This window comes from Corythoichthys intestinalis, chromosome 10 (assembly GCF_030265065.1).
Source record: "Corythoichthys intestinalis isolate RoL2023-P3 chromosome 10, ASM3026506v1, whole genome shotgun sequence".
Lineage (NCBI taxonomy): Eukaryota > Metazoa > Chordata > Actinopteri > Syngnathiformes > Syngnathidae > Corythoichthys > Corythoichthys intestinalis.
In genome coordinates, this window is record NC_080404.1 from 36239740 (window position 1) to 36260142 (window position 20403).

The following is a 20403-nucleotide window of genomic DNA, read 5'->3' on the forward strand; positions in this document are numbered from 1 at the left end:
AGTGTCGTCGACAGCAAGGTGGCTGATGGCTATAATTCAGAACAGCTCTTGAACGCTAGACAATAATTGCCTCACTCGCCAGCACTCAACCGAGAACCTTCCTTGTGACGCACACCGAAGTCGTGGTGGCAGTCATAGATAGGTTTTTAAAAAGGACAACTTCGAAATACAAACTGAGGCCTGGACAAGATTCTGACCCAGATGAAGGCCCTAGTATGAGTTGCGGTAAAACAAAAAACAAAACAAAAAGTAAAGACTGAAAGCTAAAGGCAAAGCCACAGTGAAAGCTATGTTTCGTTCAGATTTACTTTCACCGGGGATGACACGAAACCTACTCCATTATGTTTTACGTTTCATCAAATATCAATGAGTAAGTATAAATATTGAGAAATTATACAGTGCCCTCCATAATTATTGGCACCCCTGGTTAAGATGTATTTTTTAGCTTCTAATTTTTTTTTAATTCAAATAATATGGGGCCTTAATGGGAAAAAAAGAGAAAAATCCAACCTCCATTAAGGTCCCATATTTTTTTAATTTAAAAAAATATATCAGTAGCTAAAAAACACACCTTAACCATGGGCGCCAATAATTATGGAGGGCACTGTATTATAATTAAATATACTGTCCCAAAAATGATTTTGGAACATTTTTAGTTTGTGGTGTGCCGCAAGATTTTTTTCCACTGTAAAAACGTGCTGAGTGAGGAAGAAAAACTCATGTCTACAGTGAAAGACTTGAACAAAATGTCTTTTATTGGCGGTTGAAAGTATCAGTATAGCAAAATGTAGCAAAAAGTTACAAGTTGACGGGGTTTGGTGGAATACAGAATGACACTATTAACATCATTGTGTTCTCTCTGTGATTATGTTGCAGTGCGTCGGACTTAGAAAATAATAGGTTAATTGATTGACAAAATTGCAATCTCACAGATGTAAACAGATTATTCTAATTGTCTAAAAAACAATTATCAACCTTAACCTGAAAGTGCCTGTGACACAAAAAAGCATGTTTATTTCATAATACATGCGGTATTTTATGCTCCTGAATGAAATGGATCACTTGGATGTGTGAAGAAGTGATCGATATATTTTTTAAATTTTTATCTTGTCTTGCATTGAGGAAGAGGCCAGTGTGACCTGTACAGAGGAAGGAGTCCCCTTCACTATACAGCCGTACTGTTGTATGAGAAGGACGAAGGATTCAGCTGATTTTGCAGATTAATACGTTTATTTTTCGCATCACGCCAGCTAAACGGCTGCAGAAAAATCTTGCTGTACGAGGAAGAGGCGTGTGCGCCTTTTTGGGGTTTCAAAAGGTTCCCATTCACCGGTGGATATTGGCCAAAACAAGCCCTACGACTGTGGGACCATGGGACTTGGGACATGGGAGGAAGTGAGTAAACATCGTGTTTTTTATTATGTCAAATACTGGGATCATGTTAATATGTACAGTACGTGACTTGCATTTTGTGGCTGACATGCTCCTTGTCCCCTTGGCCGACGACCGGCGGCTTGTCGACCTCCCCACGCCGGGAGAGCACTATACTCAGCTTATTGCCCTCTTCACGTGCCTGGTGTTCTGTCAAATTTTCCGACCGATCAAAAGTTGCAACTTTGTGTTAAAAATAGCCGTGAATACAGTGATTACAAAGTAAACACTACAAACTTTCTTTAAATAAAGGACTACTTACGTTTGATCATGGATGGGCATGTAAAAAGTTCTGCTCATACACACTAGCTGCACATGTTAGCTGCACAACAACTGCAGCCGCTCTCGTATGACTCGTGCTGTTTACGTCTTCGCCGTGTAGTAAAGCATTATTTTGCCATATTCGTGTTGACCATTTGGCAGTTATACGCTTCTCTGACGTCGGCCGGTTCGTTCGTCGATCATTGTCCAGCTGCTTCCCCGGCGAGCTCTCCTGTCCGTAGTAGCAGGGGAATGAACTGTAAATTGCTCTCCGCCAGACGGGTTGCTGATCGACGAAGACAATCGACAACCCAGTCGTCATGTGAAATGATCCGGGCTAGTTATGTGTGATTTTTCCGCTTCAAAGACTTTAAAACATCACTCGGTTCGGGTTAGCATGTCTGCGAGCTGTCACACCTCTTGGTTTGTTTTAGAGCTGATACGAATACTTGAGCAACTCGAGTAACTCGAGTTTAAAAACTGATCCGAGTAATTTTAGTCACCTCGAGGAATCGTTTAATTTTGCCAGCTCTAAGCATCACATTATGCCCGGACTACCTTTAATGCGGGACAACGCGCTGATGTCACGTGTGTAAAGGAAGAAGCAATACAACAAAAACAAAAAAAACTTACCACAGCCGACAGCCGCTACAAACTACGCCGACGGTGCTAAAAACTACGCTCGCATGATGCTAGTAGCAGGTAGTGTCCGATGTGTCTCATAGATATCGCATGCATTTAGGACTAGATGCAAAATGACAGACTCAGCCGCGTCTGGGCAGCGTTAGTAAACAGCCGCCATCTTTAAGCAGTAGACTTCTCATTGCTAATAAATATAACGTTACTGTCACTCGCTCACGTAACGTTAGCCCTTCGGAGGGCTAGGTTTCTATTGATTATGACCACTGTCGATGCGTGGCTAACGTGTCTTACATACAGGCTTTATTTAATCTGTAAAAACACAGCGCTGTCGAGTGATGAGGGTGTAAAATTAAAACATAATAAAGCTAACTGTCAGTTTTAGCTCAGTAGTCATTGCTGAATAAAACACCAAGTAACACTGGTCCCTAATGTGCTCCAATACAGCAGGTATCATACATTTATTTTGAACACTGCAAAAACTCAAAATCCTATCAGTACTAGAACTTAAAAGTAGCTTGACACAAATGGAAATTAAATTGAAACACGTGGGAAAAACACGTAGCTTTCAAGTGATGTGTGTTATCAAGCGTAATTACATTTTTAGGTAAGAAATATGTTTTTTTTTAATATGATCTAGAAGTTTTTTGAGTGAAAGCAGTGAATTTTTTTTCTAGTCACATCTTAGATGCAATTGTTGGCTGTTTTCAACAATGTACATCGAAAATAAAGACATTGATTGACTGAAAATGGTTCAATATTGGATTAAATGTCTTTTTTTCTCATGTATATTTATAATTGCTCTTTACCTAAAAAAAAATAAAAATAATGTTTTATCGGATTACTCGATTAATCGATAGAATTTTCAGCCGATTACTAAAATATTCGATAGCTGCAGCCCTAGTTTGTTTACATTCTCCGAAGCCAGGGAAGGGAAATGACATAAGCCCGATTTAGGTGGCATAAAATATCGTTCAGGAGGTGTGAAAGTAAAGGTGAAGTCGACAGTTTTGACCATTATGGAGTAATTTTGCCATGTCGTCCTAAACAAATATTTTTTTATTATTTCATATTCCATTTAGATTTATTTATTTAGCTATTGGGGAAAAATACTTGGATAAAAAGAATATCCTGTAAAAATATTGGAGTAAAGAGACTGAAACAATGACATTTTGCAGCTCTCTTCGTAGTGTTTTCCTCGTGAATAATTCCCCCCGCGACGGGCTGACTGGTCCTTCTCAAGCCATTTATTTAGCTATTGGGGAAAAATACTTGGATAAAAGGAATATCCTGTAAAAATATTGGAGTAAAGAGACTGAAACATTGACATTTTGCGATTCTCTTCGTCGCGTTTTCCTCGTTGTGAATCATTCCCCTTCAATTGGCTGCATACTAAATCAGATGAAATCATGACTCCACTGACGTCATCCACCTATTGGGGACGCTAGAGCCCTATAATGGTAGGCGTGGCTAACCGGCAGATTAAAAAACTAATTTCTCGTCATCTGCGCTTTGCTAAATTGTTGAATATAGTCGAATAGTCTCAAAATATGATTCTAATTCACATAATAATGCTATTTAAGACTTTTTTTCTCCAGTCGTACACACTTGAATGTTGGCTGCAAATAAAAGTGGAAAATGAGTAAAAAGCCAGTCAATTTCCATCTCATGATTGCCATGTAGACTTCCTACAGTGACTTTTAGTTGATTGACATGAAGTCCTAAACTACTATGTTTTTAACTGCACCAGTGACGACAGTTAGGTGACCAAAAATCCACCCAGTTATTGTGTAATTTACTCCACAGGGCTTCAATATAAAGGTACAGTGAGGTGATTTAAGGACAAAAAAAGGACTTCCAACTAAAAATAAACCTAGAACGAATCGGAGTGCACACACTTTTGAGTGTATTCAGTGTTGGTCCTGGCAAGTGTTCTGAAGCTTGTGTGGGAGCCCTCGAGGGTCCAAATCAGCAGTGCTGGCTGTGACAAAACATGAGAAATCTCCCACCACTCGCAAATCTGGCGGCGGCGACCCATCGTGATGTGATCCTATTAATGTAGCGCTTCCCGCCACGCTCGTTAAACGTTACAGTCAACACGCTGTGCGTCCACACCGACCCAAAAAAGGAAATGCAAAACGATCCCCGATGTCGTCAGTGCCCCATGGGGGGTCTTGCCCGGCCCCCTCGCATCTTTCATCAGCAGGTTCTGTCTCATTGCCGCACTTTTATTTTTATTCCAAATGAAAATCTATAAATTGAACGCACGTCGGTGGCTCTTTTCTTGAGATGCACGTAAGAAAAGCCGCTTGAGAATTTAGTCGATGGCCAGTTTATGAGTTTTTCCTTACAACTAAGACAGTTCGGTGGACTAATAGAACAATAGAAGTGAATGATTATGTTTAAGTACCATAGACATCCCATCCATTTTGACTGGGGGAGGCTGGCAGCGAAAGACCGCAATGGTGGCAGCCAATGAGTTTTTCCCTTGCGACTAAAACCCACTTCGCACAGGATTAGAATGACCTGTCATTTAAGTTTCCCGCCAAGTTTGACCCTTCATCATGATAACTGTTGTTTTGTTCCAAACTAAACAAAAGCATGAACATACAGTATGTTCCAGTGTGAACATCTTCATCCAATTTGAATGTGATTTCAAGCAACCACAGATTTTCTCATCTGTTACGTTCATTGGTGATTTACAGTTTACAGTACCCCAGCGTAGTACATAATTATTTAAAAAGTCCAAATAGACGAGATGAAAAAAAGTAGGGAGGAAACTACTGTGCAGTAATGTGGCTTGAGTTTTTTTTTTTTTTTTCATGTTTCTTTCTGGACCCGATTTTTCACTTTCCGTGCCTATCTTACTTTGACACAAAGGCCAAATACATTTTGAATACAGATATGACACAATTGTAAATATGTTTTACTTAAAGGGCAGGTGAAGACTTCAATTCATGAGTGTTTTACTCAGGTAAATTTGTTGAATGAATCATTCGCTGTCTCAAAAGTCACATAACCAAAACATTTTTTTTAATTGACTGCGTAGTTTTTGAGTTACTGACATAGCAACACCTTAGCGACAAGGGACGGCCCTCGCTGCCGGCACTCAAATACAAAAGGATAGCACCACGCTATCCTTGCTAGGGGTGTGACAAAATATCGAAATGGTGATATACAGTGGGGCAAATAAGTATTTAGTCAACCACTAATTGTGCAAGTTCTCCCACTTGAAAATATTAGAGAGGCCTGTAATTGTCAACATGGGTAAAACTCAACCATGAGAGACAGAATGTGGAAAAAAAACCCAGAAAATTACATTGTTTGATTTTCAAAGAATTTATTTGCAAATCATGGTAGAAAATAAGTATTTGGTCAATACCAAGCGTTCATCTCAATACTTTGTTATGTACCCTTTGGTGGCAATAACGGAGGCCAAACGTTTGCTGTAACTCTTCACAAGCTTTTCACACACTGTTGCTGGTATTTTGGCCCATTCCTCCATGCAGATCTCCTCTAGAGAAGTGATGTTTTTGGGGCTGTAGTTGGGCAACACGGACTTTCAACTCCCTCCACAGATTTTCTATGGGGTTGAGATCTGGAGACTGGCTAAGCCACTCCAGGACCTTGAAATGCTTCTTAAGAAGCCACTCTTTTGTTGCCCTGGCTGTGTATTTGGGATCATTGTCATGCTGAAAGACCCAGCCACGTCTCATCTTAAATGCCCTTGCTGATGGAAGGAGATTTTCACTCAAAATCTCTCGATACATGGCCCCATTCATTCTTTCCTTTACACAAATCAGTTGTCCTGGTCCCTTTGCAGAAAAACAGCCCCAAGGCATGATGTTTCCACCCCCATGCTTCACAGTGGTTATGGTGCAATTCAGTATTCTTTTTCCTCCAAACACGAGAACCTGTGTTTCTACCAAAAAGTTCTATTTTGGTTTCATCTGACCATAACACATTCTCGCAGTCCTCTTCTGGATCATCCAAATGCTCTCTAGCGAACCGCAGACGGGCCTGGACGTGTATTTGCTTCAGGAGGGGGACACGTCTGGCAGTGCAGGATTTGAGTCCCTGGCGGCGCATTGTGTTACTGCTAGTAGCCTTTGTTACTGTGGTCCCAGCTCTCTGTAGGTCATTCACTCGGTCCACCCGTGTGGTTCTGGGATTTTTGCTCACCGTTCTTGTTATCATTTTGACGCTACAGGGTGAGATATTGCATGGAGCCCCAGATCGAGGGAGATTATCAGTGGTCTTGCATGTCTTCCATTTTCTAATAATTGCTCCCACAGTTGATTTCTTTACACCAAGCGTTTTACTTATTGCAGATTCAGTCTTCCCAGCCTTCTGCAGGTCTACAATTTTGTCTCTGGTGTCCTTCGACAGCTCTCTGGTCTTGGCCATAGTGGAGTTTGGAGTGTGACTGACTGAGCTTGTGGACAGGTGTCTTTTATACCGATAATGAGTTAAAACAGGTGCCATTAATACAGGTAACGAGTGGAGCCTCGTTAGACCTCGTTAGAAGAAGTTAGACCTCTTTGACAGCCAGAAATCTTGCTTGTTTGTAGGTGACCAAATACTTATTTTCCACTCTAATTTGGAAATAAATTCTTTAAAAATCAAACAATGTGATTTTCAGATTTTTTTTTTCCACATTCTGTCTCTCATGGTTGATGTTTACCCATGTTGACAATTACAGGCCTCTCTAATCTTTTCAAGTAGGAGAACTTGCACAATTGGGGGTTGACTAAATACTTATTTGCCTCACTGTATCATGATACTTTGTATCCCAAAAGGTTATCGAGATGCTCCTGCCAAGAATCAAGATATCGTTTTAAAAATGTGTCAATGTTAAAAAAAAAAAAAAAAAAAAAAAAAAAGCAACCAACAAGTTGAGTCTTCCAGTGTCTCAAATAACTCTAAGGCTGCCATTGACGGTGCTCGACGCCCAATCCATTTAAGACTGGGAACGTTTGTTCATTCGAAACCAAAGCATTCGCAGTCATTCTGTCCGATTTTCGGGACATTTACAGGTCACTTGCTGTTCATTTACAGGTCATTTCTAGTTGGGTTTGAGTCACTGCCTAATCATTTAGGTGATTCCCAGGTCACTTTCTGTTTAGTAACACAAAATAAACAGGAAGCGACCCATAAAATACCCCAAAATCAACAGGAAGTAACTGAAAATCAACAGGTAAATGACCTTAAATGGCCCATAATTACCTCATTGCCTGGCATTGGCTGCTACTACTGGCCATAGACGTTCGATCCGTTTGAAGTGGGAGGGATGGCAGCGAATGAACGAATGTTCATTCGCTGCCACCCTCCCACTTCAAATGGATTGGAAGTCTAATAGTGATAAACTCATTCCACTTCACAGCAGAAGCTTTTTTTCTGTTTATTAGTTGTTTTTAGAATATCCTAGAATGATTTCCTCACCAATGTATCGATATTCGTAGTATCGCCATATCGTCAGATCATCATTATCGTGAGCTTTGTATCGCAAACCGTATCGTATCGTGAGGTACCAAGAGGTTCCCACTCCTAGTACTAATAATACTTTAACCTGCGAGTATGTCAGATATAGTACATGTCAAAAACCTTCCCAAAATTGCTGCTCGGTCCGTGAGATGAGGTTTTAGAAGGATGATTTACCGTATTTTTCGGACTATAAGTCGCACCTGAGTATAAGTCGCACCAGCCCAAAAACGCGCAATGGAGAGGGAAAAAAAACATATAAGTCGCACTAGAGTATAAGTCGCATTTTTGGGGGAATTTTACTTGATAAAATCTAACAAATAGAACGGATATGTCATCTTGAAAGGCAATCAAAATAAAAATACAATAGAGAACAACATGCTAAATAAGTGTACAGTATGATAATGTTACATGATTCATGAACAACGAAATGCAAACGTGTCTGGTATGTTAATGGGGGTTAATGGGGGCTGCAGCTATTGATTATTTTAGTAGTCGATTAATCGATGAACTAGTTAGTTTGAATTATCGAGTAATCAGATAAGGAGCATGAAAAATTCAAATACCTGAGCTGAGCCTCAAACGGTATTTAAAAAACAAAATTAAAAATGAGGATATATATATATATATAACAAAAGAACAATTGGCTAACTTACATAGCAAAAGTCCGCTAGCTTCAATGCTATAAAATGCTAACAGTTTTTAAGTGCTCTTAACAAATGTTTCTGACACATATTCCCACAAAAAACGGCTAAATATACCTAAAAACTAAATTATGAATGCAAAAAATTAGCTCAAACAAAAACTGAGCTTACATTGGTTTTAACAGGGAGCAGTTGGATTCAGCCATGTGAAATGAGGCAGACCAGATGGCAGTGTATCCACCCTAATGAATAAAACTTAATGCAAACACTTTCAAAATAAACCATTACAACGCCAATTTAATTAAACAAATACTCAAAGAAAAAAATTTAGTTCAAATATTTTTTTCAATCGAATACTGAAGTTAATCGTTTAACCGTTGCAGCACTAAACGTAACATACAGTGGGGCAAATAAGTATTTAGTCAACCACTAATTGTGCAAGTGCTCCCACTTGAAAATATTAAAGAGGCCTGTAATTGTCAATTTGGGTAAACCTCAACTATGAGAGACAGAATGTGGGAAAAAAAACAGAAAATGACACTTTTTTGATTTTTAAAGAATTTATTTGCAAAGCGTGTTGGAAAATAAGTATTTGATCAATACCCAAAGTTCATCTCAATACTTTGCTATGTACCCTTTGTTGGCATTAACGGAGGCCAAACGTTTTCTGTAACTCTTCACAAGCTTTTCACACACCGTTGCTGGTATTTTGGCCCATTCCTCCATGCAGATCTCCTCTAGAGCAGTGATGTTTTGGGGCTGTCGTTGGGCAACACGGACTTTCAACTCCCTCCTCACCCCATAGTGTCGAACTGATAACAAGAACGGTGAGCAAAAATCCCAGAACCACACGAGGGGACCTAGTGAATGACCTACAGAGAGCTGGGACCACAGTAACAAAGGCTACTATCAGTAACACAATGCGCTGCCAAGGACTCAAATCCTGCACTGCCAGACGTGGCCCCCTGCTGAAGAAAGTACACGTCCGGGCCTGTCTGCGGTTCGCTAGAGAGCATTTGGATGATCCAGAGGACGACTGGAAGAATGTGTTATGGTCAGATGAAACCAAAATAGAACTTTTTGGTAGAAACACATGTTCTCGTGTTTGGAGGAAAAAGAATACTGAATTGCACCATACCCACTGTGAAGCATGGGGGTGGAAACATTGTGCTTTGGGGCTGTTTTTCTGCAAAGGGACCAGGACGACTGATCTGTGTAAAGGAAAGAATGAATGGGGCCATGTATCTATAGAGATTTTGAGTGAAAATCTCCTTCCTTCAGCAAGGGCATTGAAGATGAAACGTGGCTGGGTCTTTCAGCATGACAATGATCCCAAACACACAGCCAGGGCAACAAAGGAGTGGCTTCGTAAGAAGCATTTCAAGGTCCTGGAGTGGCCTAGCCAGTTTCCAGATCGCAACCCCATAGAAAATCTGTGGAGGGAGTTGAAAGTCCGTGTTGCCCAACGACAGCCCCAAAAAATCACTTCTCTAGAGGAGATCTGCATGGAGAAATGGGCTAAAATACCAGCAACAGTGTGTGAAAAGCTTGTGAAGAGTTACAGAAAACTTTGGCCTTCGTTATTGCCAGCAAAGGGTACATAACAAAGTATTGAGATAAACGTTCGGTATTGACCAAATACTTATTTTCCACCATGATTTGCAAATAAATTCTTTAAAAATCAAACAATGTAATTTTCTGGGTTTTTTTTTCCACATTCTGTCTCTCATGGTTGATGTTTACCCATGCTGACAATTACAGGCCTCGCTAATATTTTCAAGTGGGAGAACTTGCACAATTAGTGGTTGACTAAATACTTATTCGCCCCACTGTAGCTATTAGGAGTTATTCAGATAACTATAGCAAAAAGAACATGCTAACAAGTTTACCACTCCAAAACAGCAAAATAATATGTGAAATGATATAATAAAGTGTCAGTCATTTCACACATAAGTCGCTCCAGAGTATAAGTCGCACCTCCAGCCAAACTATGAAAAAAAACTGCGACTTATAGTCCGAAAAATACGGTACATATTTAAAGGCTAGTTTGCACAGATTCTGCACACTACTAGGACAACTACATGTTACTACAAAAATGGCTAAATTGTTCACCATTTGACAGCTTTGTTCTATTAAATTATTTTACAAGTCTCCACTTAAGACTTGTCGATAAGATGCATATAAAAATATTGAAAAAATGTTTAGTACAGAAACATATACCGTATTTGTATGGATTTCTTTTACTGCTAGACGATCCTCCACTCATGCTGCTAAGAAATCCTGAGACTTGCTTCTAATTGGCACGCCGCGCCGCTGAGGGACCACTGAAATGATGACGTATGGTCTCCATTTTGTCGATCAACAACAGTGAGATCTATTATTCATTTGAAAAGCTCTCAGTAATTGGGGCTGCGGCTGCCGTATCACATTTGGCGACAAACGATGCCTGCGATCACTCAAATATTTAAAAATCTGGCATTTGAACAGCCTACTTTTTCTTTTCAGTGACCGTGGCCTACCTGCAGGTGCTGCTCTTCTGCATGACCTCCGCCCTGTGATACCCCGACAATTTGCAGAATCCGTCGTTGCTGTAAACGATGGGCCAGTCGACGATCTGTGCGTTGCCCAGCACAAAGTTGGTGTCTGCAACGCCCACAAAGAAAAAAAGACAAAAACCACACTTAAGGGGTTAACGCCGGCATCGCCTCAACACTTGAGTTAAAGAGGTTGGAAATATTTGCCGTTGATTGACATCAAAGGTAAATATTAGTGGATATTATAGAAGGGGTAGGGGGTAGGAGTGGGACACAACAACAAAAAAAACCTAAAAAGGAGTTAAGAAGCAGTTCAAAGAAAATGTCTTTACCTCCACAAAGACACATTCCATTGATCACCGTTAGCAGGGAATGCGTGGAAACTAAAATAACCCAAAAAACAAGTCTACCTGCAATTTCTGTTTTTAATCCCTGTTGTGCAACTACTATTAAGGCCATGTCTATACGTAGCAGGTTATCTTGCAAAAAGAACTTTTTCTACACAGACGCACATTTTGGGTATTAAAAACAAGGGTTTTTTAAATCTCTGACCAAAGTGAAGATTTGCAAATTCTGCGTCGTCATGTGTACACTAATAACCGGAGGTTTGCCTTTTTTAACAGACGAAACGTCACGACAAAAAATGTTCAAAAGTCTTTTGTGCGACCCGAGTTTACATTCAGGGACTGCGCTTATGCTCACGGAGGATTTGGAATTTCACAGACTCACATATACATCGCAAATATACATGTGCCGATTACCGATTTCAAGGTATAAGGTGGTATGAAAACCTCAAGGTTTCAAAACTGCATATATTTTCTGTCATATTATCCCTAAGGTATTAGCTATTTTTTATGTCCCAAAAATGCATGGAGAAATCCCTCGCTTGCAGCTGTCAGATTCAACACTCCCCCACAGGTTGTTGCTCAGTGTCAGTGAGTCAGCTGTGCTACACGATGGCTGTAGGAAGTGAAACTCCTGAACTTTTTCCCCCATTGAAGAAAACGAAATCGCTGGTATGGGAATAATTCGGCTACAGAAAGGTTGCAGACAGCCGCGACTTAAAGGACGGGGGCCAACCGACATGTAAAACATGTTTGCGGAAAGTGGCTGCCGAGGAGGCAATATGATTTTGGATTCATACAAAATGAAAGGTTAGTAAACACTGTCATGAACGTCTCCCATCAGCTACGAGAGTTTAGTGTGTCTAGCGGTGGTAAAACGTGGCGGTAACTGCCTGTGTTGAGAAAAAGAGTGTGTGTATAATGTAAACATGATACGAGTCATACACACGTGCTTTTTATGGGAAATAATTCAATTATTTTTGTTCTGATGGTAATAATGTTGAGCTGTGGCTGTGGGTTTAGGTTCACCTTAAGGACTAGGGGTGTGACAAAATATCGAAATGGTGATATATCGTGATACTTTGTATCGCAAAAGGTTATCGATATGCTCCTGCCAAGAATCGAGATATCGTTTTAAAAAGGTGTCAATGTCTAAAATAAAAATAAAAATGAACGAACAAGTTGCTACCAAAATCTTCCATCATAATAGTGTCTCTGTTAACTCTAAGGCTGCATTGACGGTGCTCGATGCCCAATCCATTTAGACTGGGAATGTTCGTTCATTCGAAACCGGAGCATTCACAGTCATTCTGTCCGATTTTCAGGGCATTTACACATCAGTTGCTGTTCATTTTAGGGCATATACAGGTCATTTTCTGTTGAGTTTGAGTCACTGCCTATTCATTTGGGTGATTACCAAGTCACTTCCTGTTCTGTAACTCAAAATAAACACGAAGAGACCCACCCATAAAATAGCCCAAAATCAACAGGAAGTAACTGAAAATCAACAGCAAAATGACCTTAAAGGACCCAAAATTACCTCATTGCCTAGCATTGGCTGCTATTACCGGCCATAGACGTTCAATCCATTTGAACTGGGAGGGTTGGCAGCGAATCATTCGCTGCCAACCCTCCCAGTTCAAATGGATTGGACGTCTACTAGTGATAAACTCATTCCAATTCACAGCAGAAGCTTGCTTTTCTTTATATTAGTTATTTGTAGAATATCCTCGAAGGATTTCCTGACCAATGTATCGATAATCGTTGTATCGCCATATCGTCAGATCATCGTTATCGTGAGCTTTGTATCGCAAGTCGTATCGTATCGTGAGGTACCAAGAGGTTCCCACTCCTATTAAGGACTACATTTATTTTAAATATATCTTGAATATTTTGTTATTTTTTAACTTTATTTTAACTTTAACTTTTTTTTAAACCCAGATATCCCAAAGTAACACATTTTTTAATTGCATTACAGTGATACTGTGAAACCGTGATATTTTGGCTTAAGGTTATCATACCATCAGAATATTGTACCAGCACATGCCTAATCGCAAATATATCAATGACGTATATAATACCCATTTATAAACACATAAATGACCGCGCGCGATAACAACCCGTGCTAACATGCTAACGGATCACGAATATCTCACAAGACAAGGGCTAAACAGACAAAATACGATCATTAAACCATTTTACTTTTTGTTATTCACTCTGTGCTTGAATGCACATCAAGAAATATGTTTAAAAAAAAAAAAAATTTTTTAAACGCACTTATGTGGTTGAGTGTGGATGATATTTTTCCTACAAAGGAGGTGGTGTGGATGTTGAGGGGTTTTTTTTTCTTGACGGAAGGGGCAAAATACTCGTTTTTAAAAAGCCCTGCTACGTGTGGATATGGCCTTAAGCCATTGGCGGCAATAGATGTCCAGTCCACTTAAACTGAGAGCGCCTGGGAGCAAATGATCGTAGCCAATGATTTAATACCGTATTGGCCGGAGTATAAGACGGTGTTTTTTGCATTGAAATAAGACTGAAAAAGAGGGGGTTGTCATACATTCGCGGTCTAGACATTATACCCATTCACGACGCTAGATAGCGACAGATATCATTGAAGCGATGTTCTGTCATGACAGATCTCAGCTACTCTCAAGTTTAACCAGTTTGCATTATTTTATTGCATATTTAAATGTTCAGATATTAGGATTTGAATGAGGCAAAATAACATGCTTTTTCTCTCAAATATGTTGTTATAATCATTTGTTTCCGATGTACTGTAATTATTTTCTGTATAAAAATTAATTTGGTGTTCAAAAAGTCTTTTTACAAATTTGAGTCTTGAAAAAGAGGGGGTCGTCTTATAATCAGGGCCGTCTTATATTCGGGCCAATAGGGTATTGTATTTTGTGTCTCGGAGAGGAGCACCAATAACAAGTCGCACATCTGCAACATTTGTTTGCTTTTTATTTGAATTTGTGTCAATGCTAGCCATCACTAAAGGTAAAAAAAACAGGCAAATCTCATTGTAGTGTTCTATGACTTGTCTACAGTTATAAGTATTCCATGGAAAAATCTGTAATCTTTGCTTTTAGAGCCCACCATCCACTTGCTCAGTGTTCATTAGCCCCCATGATGCTTCATTACGTGTAAGGTCGACAAACTGACAATTTCTCGTCAGAGCTTGAATTTTTTTTTTAACGGCTAAATAGGGAAGGATCATCGAGGATAATCGACGCGGCTGCTCATTTGTCTGCAAATACCAATAATTGCAGTCATTAGTTTAAAGGTCATAAAAAAAAAGGAGGCGGCGGATTTTAACATGACCTGTTTTACATATTAAAAAGGTGATCAGCACCTCGGAGCTACACTTACTCATATTGAATATGCGAATGGCTCGGAGACAATAACTTTAACCATACATGGAAAGGGACAGGAAGGAAACGTTCAATTTCATAACACGAATGAACACAAGTACACTCACATACATAAAAACACACTTCTATCACATCCAAATAAATTGATGACAATGCACAAGATGTTCCATGCCAATGTGTTATTTACAATGATCAGATGGATGTTACTCTTGGGAAATCCAAATCGCTTACTCTTGTTTTCAAATGACTACAGCACTTTGTAAATTAACAACATTTGGTATAGAACATTTTAATGAGAAGGGAGGGCAAGGAAAACATAAGAAGGTGTTTTAGATCGTAGTACCTGTCTGTCTATGTGACAGTGTCCAAACTGAAATTAGTGAAAAAGAAAAACAAGAGTTAACAGATTCATATGACAAACATCGGGTTGAATGAGTGAGTGAGCAAAAGGAAAAAAAGATATGGAATGTGCCCACAAACAAAAAACGTGGATCGACAATTGTGATCATATTGTGATATTTTTCAAACTATTTAGATTATTATATTAAAGAGCATCGAAATAATTCGGCAGCTGTGAAAATGATAGACATATGATCATGAATGGCAGCGAGTAAGTAAAATAAAATGAGGATAAGTGAGCGATATTAACACAATTTTTTTTTTTTTAACAATAATCCTCCACTTTGCATTGACACTTAGCTACAATGTAACAGCTGCAAATGAGTGTCCATGTGCAAATGGTCACAAGGTAACATCACTGTACTGCCTTTCTCATCCTCACCTCTCTGTGCCGGATATGAACCCACACTAGCACCATGGCAGTGCTGACTACTGAGTCAAAAGCCAAGTCTAGCGTTACTTGCCAGCACACTCTTTTAGGTTCTCAGGCAGAAAGCTTTTTCTAAGCGTCTACACTCACAGCACGTGTTCCAACTGGGCTTCAGTCACTCACTAGTCAACATGCTAGACTGCCAAGATGATGGTGTGGGTTAAAATCTCAGGTGAGAGGGGGAAAGAACAAAAAATGAGACCACAAGCCAACCTGACTTTCAAGTCAGTTTGATCTACAGTGGTTTGGGCTAGATTTCAACATCGATGCTAGAGGTGAAGCTAACAACTGTGGACTGAATCTGAAAGAACTAAGCATGGATATGACGTCACGCAATTTGTAGTTCTTAAAGGAACCTCAGACTTAAAGACTTTTAGGTTCTAATAAGCCATAATAGTTCTCTTTCACTAAAATATGTTATTAGAAACACATAAAATATTGCCATTAATATAAAAATCAAGAATATTCAGTAGATGTTTTGATCTACGGAGGGCACCATTTTTTATGCGCGCAATGGACGCTCGGGGTGATGACGTAGTTTGTCATTGTCACTAGACAAACATTACCGGTGTTCTGCAATTCCCTCTATCCGGTGAGACATCCAACACATGCGCACATGGGTTAAAAGCGGTGAGTACAGTGGTACCTCTACATACAAAGTGAATTTATTCCAGGACCTTGTTTGTAAGGCGAAATGGTTGTATGTCGAGCAGGATTTTCCCAAAAGATTACATAATAATTCCATTAATACATTCCACAACCTGAAAACCTACACTAAAGCCTAAATAAATGCTGCTGGTGCTATTGCAAATAGCAATTACACAGAGCAAAACAAATACATAATGCATAAAAATTGGAATAATTGGAATGATCATAGTAATAATTATACCTTTAATAATGTAACGAAACGGGTTCTAATGGGGCGGATGTCCTTTTGCGTGGTGTAACTGAACGCACCACGTGGCCGATGTGCCAGAGTGAAAAAGGACTTTTTACTTTGACTTTGTTCAGCTGCGGCGGACAGTAGGCATGTTGTGTTGCACAAGGTATGAAATAAATGATTAAAAACCTGACGAAGCAGGCGATTTTTGGCGATATTACCACAATAATAATTGTCACCTTAACTTATAAAGACTGGCGAACGGAGATCGGAGGAGGACCGTCAAGTTCGTAGACATTCTACGGCCGGATTGTCAAGCCAGTTCACGGACGTGCACACCACGATCATATTTTTCTGTCATTTCCATCTTCATTTCAATGGTAAGCCTTACCTTATTCCTTTTTTCACCACCTGCACTAACATTCTTGGAACTTGTTGATTTCGCTCACAAGGAAATCTGCCGTGCACCCATCTTGTGGGAAACTGCAGTGCTGTCGTAAATTGTCGTATTTTGGGCATGGTGTCGTATGTAGAAACAAATGGCGAGTCAAATTTTACGTAGGATGTCGAAAATATCATGTGTCAAAGCGATCGTATGTCGAGGTACCAATGTACTTACTATTTGTGTTTTTATTGCGTCTTTTATCACCTTTTCATCACCTCAAAATACTTTGTTCATGTGTTTCCCTCTCATACTTTTAAGCATTGTGTTTTCTCGTGGTAGCTTTAAAGCAGATTGTTGATCTGTTGACCACATTACGTAGCGTATTTAAACCACCCTTATTTGATATTACTATGTCTAAGTATTTTCTTAAGGCATCTTTAGTATGTTCTGTCTGTATGCATTTAAACATAACAAGCTGAAAGTGCTCGGTAGTGCTTTGGGTGTCAAATTCACCTCTTGTAGACGTTTCGCCGGTGTAGCACATTTTGGCAGAACACCGGTTTTGTCATAATCTCGTCTGGTCTCCCCGTCTTTCCTGTTCATTTTGCTTTTGCTGCTTGTTTTGTGAAATATCGACAGTACTCTCATGCTCGTTCATGTTTCTTTCGGGTTCAAATTGAAAGGGTTGAACAGAAGACATATTCCGGTCGCTGGAGTCATACGCTGGAAGTCCGGCAGCGTAACCCAGTGATGTCACCGCTCTGCGACGTCAACAATGGCGACTTAAATTAATTAGGTCGCTAAACTAATTTTACCAATTGTATAAAAGCGAAAACATCAAGAGGAGTTTCAATACCAAGTAATTTAAACTCATAATAACGTTTATATTTTAGGAACTACAAGTCTTTCTATCTGTGGATCTCTTTAAACATCATGGCATGCAGTCGCAATCACTGCAATTTTTTTTGGGTGAAAAATCTAAGAGTACATGACGTATTGTCGTTACCGAAGCACAATACAGTCTATATGCGTATTTTACAGTTTTCTTGTTAACTTAATTGTAAAATTCTGGAAAGCACAGCTGCCAATATTTTATGATTTAAAAAAGAAAAAAAAAATTACATTGTAGGGTTCTGGTGTTGTTTCTCGCCCAGACTCTTTTCACTTGCTTGTTTTTACATGCCGAAATACTGTCGTTCCATTCAACATTCAACAACGCGGACAGAAGACAACATTAAGGATGTTAATTTTACGCCACTTTTTCCTTCCACCTCCAGGGCAGGTTCTTTCTTGAACACTTTGACCGTGTTCATCTGTATGTCCGAGTTTTGAGTAAACGTGAAACGCACCCGCTAAAGCTAAAGGTCTAGCATTATTTTGAATGTGCTTGAAAACACACTTATGCAGTTAGGTGCGGATGATTTTTTTACTATTAAGGTTGCATTTCAATTTTCATTTCTTTTTAAAGCGAGGGGGCAGGATGTTCAGTTTTACAAAAACCATGCTACCTGTGGACAAGCCATTTTCCAAGACTGAAGTATAAAAATACTGCTCAACAACATGAAATGTTACAAAAGATGGCAAAACAATTGATGAAAGAGTGGGAGACTTTGTAGCAGCCATCCATTCTAGCAGTGAGCGCTCTTTTCAGATTAGTATTCTTGGCTCCCTTTAGGTCCAGATTTAGTGTTGGCTAATCCGCAGACCGCCCAAGGTCGCGTTGGCTTTTTGTCTCAAAAGGATGGATTTGCATCCACTTTTTTGTGAATTTTGGCAACGCTCATTTCACGGCCATTTGCTTCTGTCGCAACGTGATGGGGGCACATATGGATAATTGAGACGGATTTAAGTATTTTTAATTCATCCCGATCAAAGTCATCAGATTTCTTGAAAAGAGGATCTAAACCAGTGATGTTCTGATAGGATTGATTTCACCCACTCTGATTTACTAAAAAAAACAGTTAGTGATGACAGTTTGGAACGATCTCATTATTAGAATTGTGCATCACTGCCATCTGCTGGCAGTTGTGCAACTGTAAAATTGTTTCCAAGTTTGCGATTCACTATCATTTAAGTCACTGGCTGCCATGGATGGTGATAGAAAATTAGAAATATATTCTATTTAACTCAGCGAGCTGGCAGTGAATAATCATATTTCAGTGCTATACAAGCTGACAGACATCCAATCCAGGTTGGCAGCGTCATGAGTTAAGGTATTTAACGCCCCTCCCCCATTGAAAAATACATTTGACAAGTACCGTAATTTTCGGACTATAAGGCGCACCTGACTAAAAGCCGCCACCACACACCAAATTTGTTACGAAAACAGCATTTGTTCATAGATGAGCCGCACTGGACTATAAGACGCAGCTGTCCTCACTGTGTTATTGGATATTTAATAACCGACACGACATTATTTGTCAGCGGCATCATAAGAATCTCATAAGACAAAATGAACCACCATGAAATTTTGAACCAATTGGCTGCAAAGCTTCATTGCTTCAAGAAGCTTTATTTGGCCATCACTGCTCCCTTTGGGAGAAAGTCAATTCTGCTGCCACCTGCTGTCAACACTGTTGTCGTCCAACATGCCTCCTAGCATTGCAGCGCTACAGTTGTAACTAACAATCAAAATTCATGTCCTGTAATAATTATTTCTTCAGTTACTGTTCCAGTTGTTTCATTAATTGCTAGTTATAGTATTTGGTAACACTTTATTTGACAGTGGCGCCATAAAACTGTCATAAGACCATTATAATTATGACATGACACTGCCAAGAGCATTAATGAATGCTTATAACAGAAATCATTTTGTGTCATGCGCAAAATTATCTCACTTTTGAATGGATGTAAAAAATCCAAGCTGGACATAAATGGATTTAGTGATATAATTTGCCGGATGACGCTTAATGACATCTGTCATAAGCATTCATTAATGCCCATGATAGTGTCATGCCAAAATTATTACAGTCTTATGGCAGTGTTATGACGCCTCTGTCAAATAAAGTGTCGCCTATTAAACCAAATAAATCAACAAATAAGCCACACTGGACCATAAACCGCTTTACATAATTTGCCAGTTGACACTTAATGACATCTGTCATAAGTAGGGCTGTCCCAAACGACTAATTTTCTCCCGATTAGTCAGCCGACTAGATCAGTCGACTAATCTAATAATTTAATTTTTTTTTTTTTTACTAATGTAGCAAGCTTATCAATTCACAAAAAACCTTTGGAATGCTTAAATTCTTTATTACAGTACAAATAAACACGTAAATAACAATAATAAATAACGAATAAACAATGAGTTCAAATGCTGATAGCATTTACTTGTGCAAAAGAATGGAATGTAAACAGATTCAGAACACTGACTTCGCCTTTCCAACATGATTCAAAACAATTCTTAAAAAAATACTTAGCATTAATATTATAGTAAAGTACTATATATAATAGTATTATAATAATTAAACAAAATTATATATTGCCAGTCAGATTTTTCATAAAGGGTGTCATTATAAAGGTATTCTTAGTGTAGAATCTCAATTCTGAAATATGTAGGATTAACTCCAGAAATCATTATTTATATGACGAACATGAC

At 39.2% G+C, this 20403-nt stretch overlaps 1 protein-coding gene across 6 annotated transcripts in view; it reads right to left on the minus strand.

Moving 5' to 3' along the window:
* LOC130922690 (potassium voltage-gated channel subfamily H member 1-like) overlaps positions 1-20403 on the minus strand; it is a 112263-nt gene that overhangs the window by 88239 nt on the left and 3621 nt on the right. For 3 of the 6 annotated variants that reach the window (XM_057847606.1, XM_057847602.1, XM_057847601.1), the window contains exons 2-3: positions 15055-15081; positions 10976-11099 (exon numbers count right to left, since the gene is read on the minus strand). In XM_057847606.1, the coding sequence (XP_057703589.1) occupies positions 10976-11099; positions 15055-15081 (151 nt within the window). Of the gene's footprint in view, positions 1-10676; positions 10781-10975; positions 11103-15054; positions 15082-20403 lie in introns of those variants that run through there. The other 3 variants (XM_057847605.1, XM_057847604.1, XM_057847607.1) reach the window with 2 other exon arrangements.